A 12,157-nucleotide genomic window follows, 5' to 3' on the forward strand; every position below is an offset into this window, starting at 1 on the left:
TTTAGAGCTTGTCGACGCACATCATTTTTTTCCCCCTGATGTGGCTGTTTACTGAACGCAATAACTTCCTGCAGACATATAGCGTAGGAGATCGAGTACTATTCAATCTATACGTCCTAAAAGGCTATTAACATATACTTATCAAAATAAAGCTCCCGCAATAGTACCGACGCATTGCTCTGTAAGAATATTAAAGGAACTTGGGGTGTTTTCTCGTCCACTGAGTCTCATGGTAGACTATATTTGGAGCGTTAACACGGTCATTGCGTTGTGTTTTGGGAAGTTGCAAATGGAGATTGTTCGGATGCTGTGCGTAAAAGTCCCAAATGAGATATTATTTAACTTTTCCACTTTCGCCCATTAATGCACAAACCAGATGTACTGGGATTTCCAGTGCAGAAATTACCATTATTTATGGCCTACAAATATGTGCACACTGATTTACCTTCTGGAAATAATATGTCCAAATAATCTGCTAAATCTTAATCGATGATCTAAAAATATTTAACTGAATTTTTAATAATTTCGATCGTTTTCCTTTCTGTGTATTTCCACACACATTTGGTTACAGCGCCCTCTGGTGGTGAATCGCGCGCGTGACCGGAACTTTTAGAGTATCTGACGTTCTCAACCACACGGACATGTTTTGGTGTAACACACAACAATCAGATGAGCTCGGAGTGTCCCCTGCCCGACATGTGCCCGACAAATCGTGATTCACAAGCTCATTTTAACTCTATGCAAGTTTGTAAGTGACACAGCTTCAGTAATATTGTGACGTCTTAGAAAATGTCTTCAACTGCTAACTAGCTAAATGCGCGCGAGCTCAACGGTTTTTGTTTGAGCTCGTCCTTCACTCGTTAGCTCAGTTCATTAGCATGTCAACAAACTTTGGACTTTAGTTTTAACTTCGTCATCGAGTAAATTAACCCCGTCGTTTACGTCACATGGCTCTTTTAGCTCGAACTAATTTGTTGCTGGCGAGCTTTTCGGCCTTAGGTTGAAATTATCAGCATGGACATGTTTAGCTAATCTGCTCATTAAAGGTGACGTCAGAATCAGAGCGGTGTATTGCCAAGTAAGGTGAATAACAATAACAATGAAAAACTAAAAACACAGTGCAATAACATTATACATACCTAAAAAAAGCAAATTATTAAAATATACAATACAAATATGACGAATAAACAAACGAATCCTGTGTTTTGCTCAACCTTTTTTTTGTTTTGTTGCTTGTTTATGTACTTGTTGATGTGATCTAATTTATCTGCTAATCTGTCTAATCTCCAGGCTGGAGAAGACAGATTTCGTTGAGACCCGTCTAGCTGCCCCTGAATCATGAGTGGCTCCAAGCCAGACATCCTGTGGTCCCCCCACCACCCGGACCGCTATGTGATCTGTGACTCTGAACTGGGACTGTATCGCATTGGATCTGTGGGCGGCTCAGAAACCAAAGCTGGCACTCTCCTGCTCTCTGACCAAACTGCTGCTACTCTGCTCGCCATTAACTCTGACACACCTTACATGAAATGCGTGGCCTGGTACCCAAAGCACGAGCCAGAGTGTCTGCTCGCCGTGGGCCAGGCCAACGGAAGAGTGGTGCTCACCAGCCTGGGTCAGAGCCACAACACCGCTTGCAAAGAGCTGGTGGGGAAGGAGTTTGTGCCCAAGCATGCCCGACAATGCAACACTTTAGCCTGGAACCCGGTGGACAGCAACTTGCTGGCTGCCGGGTTGGACAAGCACCGAGCGGACTTCTCTGTCCTCATATGGGACATCAGCAGCAAGTTTTCCCCGGAGGCCAGCGTAGCCTCTGACAAGATCCGCCTTTCATCTGTGGATTTGGACTCAAGCACAGTGGTGACTAAACCGCTGTACGAGTTGGGCCAGAACGACGCTTGCCTGTCCCTCTGCTGGCTGCTCCGGGACCCGAAGCTGCTGTTGGCTGGCATGCACCGCAACCTCGCAATATTTGACCTAAGAAATACCAGCCAGAAAACATTTGTAAACACTAAGGCCATCCAGGGGGTGACCGTCGACCCACACTTCCAGGACCGCGTGGCCTCTTTTTTTGAGGGTCAAGTGGCCATTTGGGATCTAAGGAAGTTTGAGAAGCCCGTGCTCACGCTCACCGAGCAGCCGAAGCCGCTCACAAAGGTATGAGGCGGTTTGTTTTTTTGAGAATATGAGCAAATTGTTCAAGCGCTGTCCAGTTATACTTGCTACTAAGAATTGTTACGGACTTAATTTTTTTCTGAAAGTTTGTTAGTTAAAGCAGAAAGTGTCCGGTTAACAACGTGATTTCTCCTTTCAGGTGGCTTGGTGTCCAACTCGTAACGGCCTTCTTGCCACGCTAACACGTGACAGCAACATCATCCGCCTGTACGACATGCAGCACACCCCCACGCCCATTGGCGACGAGACAGAGCCCACCATTATTGAGCGGAGTGTGCAGCCTTGCGAAAGCCAGATTGGCAGCTTCGCTTGGCACCCGTCCTCTCAGAACCGCATGGTGGTGGTGTCGGCGGCCAACCGGGTCATGACCGACTTCACCGTGTTCGAGCGCATCTCGCTCGCCTGGAGCTCCACCACCTCGCTCATGTGGGCGTGCGGCAGGCACCTGTACGACTGCGCGGAGGAAGGAGCGGAAGGAGCGGAAGGAGCGGAGGCCGCAATTGAGAAAGACATTGCCACTAAGATGAGGCAGAGGGCTCAGTCCAGGTACGGCCACGACACCATACAGGTGTGGAGGAACCACCTGCTGGCGGGGGGGAAAGATTCCCAGCTCAAGTGTCTGTGGTATGATCTGTTTTATATCCTTTTTGACAATGACTAGGTGGAAATACAGTCATTGTGAAACTACTGCGATTTGGAGCACCTGGTTAATTAAGGCCAGACAGCTCAGTCTATGTTAAACAGTTGTGCTTTACTTATTTACTTATTTAATCTTCTGTAGTTTTGACTAATTCTTGTTTTGATGGTAAACATGTCTGATTGATCCCTTCAGCTGCAGTCTGACTGTTCTACTTTGGTCCAGTTTGAATTTGAGTAATTGTGGTTCATATGCACCGCTGATCTGCCCTGTTGCTGCTGTCATGTTGTTTGAACTGCAAAATCAGTTACAATTCCTATAAAAGCATCACATATGAAGCAGTGTGCGGAGGACATAGAGCTGAAGCTGCAGGGGAACAAACAGTCGGTGGTCTACTCTGGTATAAAGAACATTGTGAAGACCAGCTCAGGTAAGTCAGAGAGGCACTGGTCTAAACCACCTGAACGTTTAATATGATGAAAAACTCTTTGTGACGAAGAATCTGACCCTGGTAAGATAGTGACATTAGTTTTTGTTTGTGTTATCCTACATGGATAGCAAGTTGCCAAACTGGAAAAATTGTTTAATTGAATACACTGTGGATGCCTTCCCGGGTTCTCCAGGAACTACGGAGAGCCGCAGATGCTGGAGCGGTTCAGACCGGCAGACTGATGTACCGCGGTACCAGAGCGAGGAGCGCTGCCTTGCCCTGCGGCTCTGCGGCTGGATCAGCCGGGGTCCTGACATTGACGTGGAGATCTTCCTGCGATCGCTGGAGCACGAGCACGAGTGGGAGCGGGCGGCCGCCGTGGCTCTGTTCAACCTGGACATCCGCCGGGCCATCCAGATCCTCAACAAGGGAGCCACCGCTGACAAGGGTGAGCGAGTTTAAGGAGGGAAGGGGGGTGAGAAGGGTGTTGTAGGAAGCAGGTGTATCTTGGAAGCCAATTGTTGACTGGAAGGAAGAATGTTTCCGACCAAACACACTCAAATTATTTTCACAAACGTTTAATCTCCCTGATTATTTTTTGGGATTTCATTTGTTCTCTAAAACATCAGGAAACAGTTGAAAAGTACTCATAACAATATGTCCTGAACAACATTTGGAAAACCAGAAACAATTGAATTAATTTGCTGCGACCAGCAGGTCTATAGCGGCCTCTGTTGGTCGGTCCACAAATAATTTCCCCTCCTTGCCTTAGGAGGCGGAAATTAGGCATGGGTGTCATGTGTTTTGTGTGTGTCTGTGTGAGATTCTATGCACGTACGTTTACACATTTTCACTTAACTCTCTGTCCAGCAACATATTGAGTCGTTAAATTGTTGCAGATTTAACGTGCTTGGACTTGTGTGTTTTACTTTGTATTTTTTAAGGTAAAATTTCAGCCGAAGCAGAAACAACTTTTCCTCTCTTACTGAGATGCTATTGATTTGCACTTCAGAGTGATCGGCCTCTGCTTTGTTGTGCTCTGTAATGTTAAGCTTCTTCAACAGGAAGTGATGTAAGGAATATTTATAAAGCAATGTTGTCTCAGGTCTGGAGCGTTCTAAATGTGTTGAATATAATTTTGGACTCATCATAAACATAGTTTGTCTAAATGTTTTAAGTACCTTTTTCCCTTCAGAGTCTCTCAACAAATGAAGTGAAGGTCTGAAGGAATTTAAAAAATGTAACAGCAGGAGATCCTTGTTTTCCACACAACACTCGTCCTGCAGTGCTTTTCACACTGAGGATTAACAAAAATAGAGACAGAGAAAGCTGTTGTTTACTTACATCATGACAGAAAAAAGAATTCACCAATGTAGGTCAAATGTTTTGTGCTGATCAGTGTTTTCTGAACATGACTGATCGGGCACAATCTCCAGGCATCCAACAGGTAGTTCGCATGGCACAGGTAGTGTGCCAACATTTAGTTTTTTTCTAATGCTTATTCCCTTATTCCCTTATTCCCCAGAGTTTCACGAGATCATTGAAGTAACTCTCATATCTGTCCATGAAATATGAAGCTACCGCCACAAGACGTTTAAAGCTAAACCTGGTAGACCAGTTTTAAAAAATCCACTTACCTGCACCTCTAAAGCTCACTAATTACATATGTTGTAGCTGGTTTGTTTACAAAAATGGGCTTTAGTCCTTGTAAGCTGTTTTTCTTTTTTTTAACCTTTGTACAGAGCAGGCTGCTGTTTCTCTTTTCGTGCTGTCTTTAAGCTAAGCTAACTGGCCGCTGCCTGTAGCTTCTTACGTAGCGTGCAGACATAATAATGTTATCCATTTTCTAATCTAGCTCTTAGCAAAAAACCAGATAAGCCAATTATCAGTCTTTTAAATCACTGAACATGTTTTATGTGAAACAATGCATGGCACTCGGCACCGACCAGACGTCTGCTTTACCTTTAACAAAAATCAAGCTTTTGTTTGGCTCAAATGGTGCTTGAAACCCCCTCCCTTTTAGTTTAGTTTTGAATTCTACTTTATGATGAAGGATGCAGCATGACTGAATAGAGATGAAGTTGTTTTAAATGTGAGCTAACCATAAAAAAAATAAGTAATTCCAGTTTTTACTGAACTTATCTTCATTGAGCCACAAAGCTAAGTCACCTTGAACAACTTGCGCTGTCAGACGCTTCATCCCAAAAACTTTTTGAGCTACGCTTACAGTCAAGACTTTGCACAGAGTGAATAAAGCTACGTGTCTCGCTCCTTATTCCCAGGTGACCTGAACCTGAATGTGGTTGCCATGGCTCTGTCAGGCTACACCGACGAGAAGTCCTCCCTGTGGAGGGAGATGTGCAGCTCTCTGAGGCTGCAGCTGAAGAACCCCTACCTCTGCGTCATGTTTGCCTTTCTCACCAGCGAGCCTGGAGCCTACGATGGCGTGCTGGTATTGAATCTCTTGTTATCGAGGAACCTTCGCAGCTCTGTTGCGAACACTAAAAGAAGTTAGGAAAAAAAGAAAAGTGTTTGAATTGGCACTATTTTTTCCTCTCAACATTGGCTGTTTTGTTCCAACTTAATGAAAACCTGTACATATATCACTGGTTTTAGTGGAAAAATAACAAAGTCATGAAAAACCTCACCGAAAATGATCCCCGCACAGTTGAGTGCATGCTTGTGCTTTTTCTCATTTGATTTTGTCCATTTATCTCTTCAGACCTTTTCTGGCCAAAAGGGATGTGAACATTTAGTCATTTAGGCTTTGACGATCTTGGCTTTTAGAATTGATGAGGTGTGATATAAAACTGTGTCTGAGATTTTAACATCCCAGGCAAAGTTATTAGTGCCAATATGGAGTCACATGCTCTGCACTGAATGCAAGGTGCGCCGTGTCAATTGAAGCATTTTTCCCGCTGAGTCGTGAAGCAAGAAATACGCAGTCGAGAGAAATGACAAGAGGAGTTGAACAATCTTTGTCTGTGTTTCAGTTTGAGAGCAGTGTTGCTGTGCGGGACCGCGTTGCCTTTGCCTGCATGTTTCTCAGCGACGCACAGGTAATGGCATACAAAGCCAATCCCTCCTCACAACAACTCACTACAGTTATGCACACGTCACTTCCTTTAACACCATTTATTGTGATGTTCTTCTCTCATTTGTGATATATTTGTAAATATATACGGGGTATCTGACTGCAGCTGCCTCGATACATCGACAAACTGACCAACGAAATGAAGGAGGCGGGCAACCTGGAGGGCATCCTGCTGACGGGTTTGACTAAAGATGGCGTGGACCTCATGGAGAGCTATGTGGACCGTACTGGGGATGTCCAGACGGCCAGCTTCTGCATGCTGAAGGTACACAAGCTCAGACAAAATTTTGTCCTGTGACTTTTTTGTATCCTCGTTTAGAAGAGCCTCTGGCTCCTCACGGTGCAGTTCTGGAGATTCAAAGTCACAGAAGAAGAGCAGGCACAACATCTAGAAATTGAAGCGAGCCACTGATTATTGTTTGGGGGTCACTCAGTCTCTGTGCCACACATTTCTTTTTTACATTTTGCATGTTTTAGTCATTTTCTTGTCGTTTTAAAAATTGTCTTAAATTTTGTTTTACTGTTAAATTAATTAAGCCTACTTGCCCTCATTTGAATATTATGTGTGAAATGACTAGCCTACAGTGAAATCTTAATTGCCAACCCAGAGGCCATTTATTATGGTTCATTACAAGAGGTGATAACAATGCCCTATTAAGTTGCGTTGTGCCATGCAAACTGCAGAGGTCTGGTTGAAAGTACAACCTGCTACAGTCAGTGACCCCCCACCCCCTCAAAAAAAAGGTTAAATCATTAACCTCAATGAACTAAACACAAAACTGCAACAAAGAGGAAAACCAACTTGCAACTGTCAGCCTGATCGCACCCTCTGAGAGATCATGAAAGTACATGCTAAAACTTGCCTCCTCGTTTGTTGAAGATCACAGCTGTTTTTCTTCACACAATCGCCAGCTCCAATAACAATATGAAGCAAGAGTGTTTTTTTCTCATGCACTTGTTTCAATAAAGGAAGGCACAGAAATTATAAGTAGTGGAACAGGTCTGTAACTCATCTAACATGTAGTACAACTCTCTCGGTCCTGTCCTAACCTGCTACTGAGTAGATTACTGTAAGGTTCAAGCCATCCATCACCTGAGTGGTACTTGCGTGTCCCTTACATACATTCACGCAAACATGGACACATTCCACTATAGGGATGGGTGCAGGAAAGGTGAGCCTTCTTTCTGTGACCTGCTTATCGATGCTGAAGTGATCGTGTGGAACAACTTCCTACAGGGCTCCCCAGGTGACGTGTTGAAAGATCCTCGTGTCCAATGCTGGATCGAAAACTACCGCAACCTGTTGGATGCCTGGAGATTCTGGCATAAACGAGCAGAGTTTGACATCCACAGAGGCAAGCTGGACCCCAGCTCCAAACCCCTGGCCCAGGTAACGGACATCAGGGGACCTTAAGTGCAGTGCCTAAGAGCGAGTTTTACCCAGCATGCCTTTCAGTGGTGTAACAGTTAAAATTTTCGTGAGCAAGCCATACCCAGCATGCAGTTTGGCACTGGAAAAGTTAATATTGTAGCGAGCAACGGAGAACAGGCATTACTTAGCTACACCTCAGCTCTACACCTGCCAGATAAAAGGAAATTGACTGACAACAAATGCCAGTTTTGATTATTGTATCTGTGGAAAAGCGCAAACATTTTGTGGCTTCTCTTATGTGAGGATGTTTGGAAATGATTTCAGTAAAAAAAACTATAAAAAAAAAAATTTATATCAATTGTTAATGAAAACAATTGTAAGCTGCAGCCATAAATACTTGTATTTGATCATTTAATCATTATAGGTTACTGGTGATGTTTGTGCCAAGCTCGTAACACCCACAGCTCTGCTGCTCTCCAGTTCTTGTCATAAAAACCTGTGTTGTCGTTGTTTCCTCTGTTGCAGATGGTACACACTGTACTTAAACAGATCCTTTTATAAAGTTGAATATTAGAAATGTTTTATATGTGTGATGGCGCATCTTGGTGCTGCAAGATGACCTCTGCGCCACCTAAACCAACAACACTGACATTCCAATATTAACGGTTGAGCAAATTGGGATTATTGCAGTATTATCTAATGCTTATCTTCCTCTCCCTTCAAAGTGAAAATCAGACAGCTGGCGAACATCTGCGTGTCGGTTTTACCTTCATGATCGCCGGCCCTTATCAACCCGACCTTTGTGTTTGTTCTTGTGCGACAGGTGTTTGTGAGCTGCAACTTCTGCGGCAAGTCCATCTCCTACAGCTGCTCGGCGATGCCCCACCAGGGCCGCGGCTTCAGCCAGTACGGTGTCAGCGGCTCGCCCACCAAGTCAAAAGTCACCAGCTGCCCCGGCTGCAGGAAGCCACTGCCACGCTGTGCCCTCTGCCTCATGAACATGGGCACACCCGTTTCTAATTGTCCAGGTAAGCTGGCCCCCGTGGAGTACGTAGACAGATGCTCGGGCGACATCACAGAGGGGCGTGAGTGTTTACAACTGATTGTGTGGACTTTGATCGGCATTTAGAGGCAGTTGCACCTGGACTTTCAGCGGCCGAACAAGTTCCTTTTTTAAATTAGTTTTATAGGCACGACATCGCTCACGCCAACGTCAAAATAGATAGTCAAACTTTATTGAGTGTGAATATTGACTTTTGGATAAATCATTTTTCCGGCAGGAACGGGGAAGTCGGATGAGAAGGTGGACTTGACGAGGGAGAACAAGCTCGCTCAGTTCAACAACTGGTTCACCTGGTGTCACAACTGTCGCCACGGTGGCCACGCCGGCCACATGCTCAGCTGGTTCAGGTGGGACTCTCACTGGATGCTGCACTTGTGTGGATACAGGGTTCCTGGCTCTGGTCTATGCACCTTCCTCTGTTCGTTAGATTTAAAAATCTGAAACCAAAATAAATTCATTAAAAAATTCAGAATCCATCAGTGCAAAATGGGCTGATTGATCATTTTTTTGTCAACTCTTTATGTCTTTGACTTGTGTTAAATGACGAGAGTTCTTTAACCCAATGTGCACCTCTATCTGCGATAATCGTGAAAGGCAAAGTGATTCTACTGATCTATAAAAAGTCACTACTACTCTGAGATACCCGTCCCTTAAATACAAAGGTATATGCAATGTTGTTGAATCCATGTAGGGATCCTGTGAAAGAAAGAGGACTTCTGTATTATCTACTGTTAATAACTGTTTCCTCCTCTTTCATGTTGTATGTATGTATGTATGTATGTATGTATGTATAATATAATATATCATTTGATTTTTTTTTATTGACCTTTATGTGTCCATTACAGAGACCACACAGAGTGCCCAGTGTCTGCTTGCACATGTAAATGCATGCAGCTGGACACTACGGGGAACCTGGTGCCTTCAGACAGCAGCTAAACAGAAGACGCTCGTCAGGAAGTAAAGCCAAGCAACCAGCCAGAAGCCACCCGGTGCAGGTTCACTGCTGCGCCCGCTGCTCACGACGGCTGGGTGACGGACAAAGGGGGGCCAGCAGTGTGCTTCCCTGAAGTGGCTGCTTGAAAAGAGCGACATACTGTTTAAGATATAGTCTCGTAAAGTTTATGTTATAACTGAGCCTTATAAGAAGAAGGGAGACGGTGTGTGTTACTGATCTTACTAACTTAATCAATGACGGAAAAGGGAGCAAATGCAAACTCACTGCGCCGCTAATGTAAATCCCACTCAGGAGAAATACAAGAGGCTCAGCTTTAATCAGCCTCTTCCAATCTAACCTGAATCAGGCTTATAGTTTTATTGTGATCTATTAACAAGAAAAACAAATGTCCACTCACACATCAGGGTGTAAAGCTGTGATCACAGGTGCCAATATGTGTGCGAGCTGTATATTTTTCGGGCTTGTGTTTTAATACGTTATTTAACGTCCTGTGTTTGTCTTGCGAAAGGATCTTCACATACCTCATGAAAGCATTGTTCTGGGAGATGGGTGGGGGGGTACCCTGGGTGACAGAGCGGAGTGTAGCGCGCACAATAACCACACACTCTTGCTCTCTTCGTGTTGCTCTGTGCCACTCTTCATCTGGCATTGTGTGTGTGTGCGTGTGTGTGTGTGTGTGCGTGCGCGCGTGTGCGTACGCTTCCAGTGTTGAAGGGGTGGATGAGGAATTGGAGAAGGTGGTGGGGGTGATGGGTGATGAGGAGCAAGAGGTGGGAGGGTTGCGTCTGTATTCACCAGCCCACTCCAGGCCTGTGGTCCATGAAAGAAGCTCGCCAGAAAACAGCAGCTGCTCGGCACTCTGACAAGACCCTCCAGATTGTTCCCCTCATAAAGAACCTCAGCTGCCGGAACACTATTGACTCAAAGAGAGGGCGAGAGAACAGACAGCCTGAGCCCTGCACACCCCCCTTTCCCTTACACCCTCTGACATACACAGACTTGCCCTCTTTTTCTTTCTCCCTCTCTGTGGTGCCCAAATTGCAACCCCAAAAAACTATGCATACCACACATCAATCCAAGGATGGGCGCCGTCTGTGGAGGGGGTGTGTGTGGGGGGGGGGAGCGGACGGCCGTGTGTAAGCCGCATTGTAAATGGGTTTTTCTCTCTTTCTCTGCCACCCTCCCCGCTCTGTCACTAACCTAGGGAGGCATTGTAAGTGAGAGGCGGCCTGCACCAGAGCTGGCTAAATCACTTAGTCATGGAGTAGGGAGGAGGAGGAGGTGAGAAGGAGGAAGGGTGGTGGGGGAGGGCACAGGAGCTACTGTATGCAGCTTTCACCAGGATCTCTTCCCGGTGTGGGATGTTTTATAGGCCTGCATGCCCTTTTGTGAACTATTTTGGAGTGGAGCTGACAAATTGGCGAGCCGTGTAGCGTCCCAAAAAATACAGGGTGGCTGGAATTTCATCCTTTCAGTGTTTCTTGTGTTTTGCCCTTTTAAATAAATTCCCAGTGACAAATTGGAGCTCTGCTGAATAGGGTGTTTTCCATAAGTTTACATGGTTTATTTTTACATTATCGTGTTTCATAGACACAGATGGCGTGGGTTTTTCTACCCTGTACGTTCTTTATCTTTGCTTGAAAGCATTTGAGTCACACATTATTCTCCCATGGGAACTCCCACAGAATCACAGACCGTCAGTGCAGGCTGTAAGATGGACACTGATGGAAAAACAATAAATGGATCAGATGTAGTCATACATCTCTTGATCTTAGATTGGAAGTGCATTCGTAATCTTCAAAGCAGCAGTCGACACAACAATCTCTCCACAACCTCCATTAGTAGACGTTCTGGAGCTTTCAGTCACATTGCAGTCCTCCTCTCCAGATGGTTTGCCCAGTAGTCAAATGTGTTTCTTCTTGCCCATGTTTGCTTGGATGTTGAGAGGGAAATTCACCTTGGGCCTTTAAAAAAAAAGCAACAAAAATCTCACCACAATCAGAATCAACTTTACAAAGATATACAGGTGAAACAAGGCTCAACAAAGTTTAAAACTGTTTAATAAAAAAATGTAAATTGTGTTTACAGGGTTGGAATAAATATGTTAGGCCCTTAGTAATGGAAAAAGGAGGCATCCAAGAATCTACATTTCCACAATTGGGCAAACGCCATCTGGTCATGTATGAGTGAGAGCTCCTTAACAGCTGCTAACAGACAACCTGAACTGTAATATTTTATTCCATCATTGACTATTCGATTTACATACAGGCGGAATTCATGTGCAAAAGTATGTTTTATACCGTAAGTATGTTTTTACATTTTTTAGCAAATAAACTTTTAAGAATAATAAGACATATCTCACCCGATTGGATGAAAGTGCGATCCATGGAAAAACCTGCGCCAATCAGCGACATTACTGTACAACCCAAGT

General features: G+C 44.7%; 1 protein-coding gene across 1 annotated transcript; it reads left to right on the forward strand.

Annotated features, from left to right (window-relative positions):
* Positions 1–651: 651 nt before the first annotated feature.
* Positions 652–11,951, forward strand: mios (missing oocyte, meiosis regulator, homolog (Drosophila)). Its single transcript, XM_068569575.1, has 12 exons — positions 652–748; positions 1,291–2,157; positions 2,315–2,813; positions 3,144–3,242; positions 3,436–3,690; positions 5,525–5,694; positions 6,236–6,301; positions 6,443–6,601; positions 7,574–7,726; positions 8,532–8,736; positions 8,989–9,118; positions 9,617–11,951. Exons 2-12 carry the CDS (start codon positions 1,339–1,341, stop codon positions 9,705–9,707), a joined length of 2,646 nt encoding a protein of 881 aa, XP_068425676.1. The 5' UTR covers positions 652–748; positions 1,291–1,338; the 3' UTR covers positions 9,708–11,951.
* The last annotated feature ends 206 nt before the right edge of the window (positions 11,952–12,157 follow it).

The sequence above is a fragment of the Clinocottus analis genome, unplaced genomic scaffold, assembly GCF_023055335.1.
Source record: "Clinocottus analis isolate CAN_PGR_092001 unplaced genomic scaffold, fCliAna1.0.p SCAF_9, whole genome shotgun sequence".
Lineage (NCBI taxonomy): Eukaryota > Metazoa > Chordata > Actinopteri > Perciformes > Cottidae > Clinocottus > Clinocottus analis.

Coding starts and splice junctions, on each gene's coding strand:
- mios (XM_068569575.1), top strand. CDS start 1,339: ATGAGTGGCTCCAAGCCAGACATCCTGTGGTCCCCCCACCACCCGGAC. Junction 6,602..7,573: donor CCAGCTTCTGCATGCTGAAG/GTACACAAGCTC, acceptor AACTTCCTACAG/GGCTCCCCAGGTGACGTGTT. Junction 8,737..8,988: donor ACCCGTTTCTAATTGTCCAG/GTAAGCTGGCCC, acceptor TTTTTCCGGCAG/GAACGGGGAAGTCGGATGAG.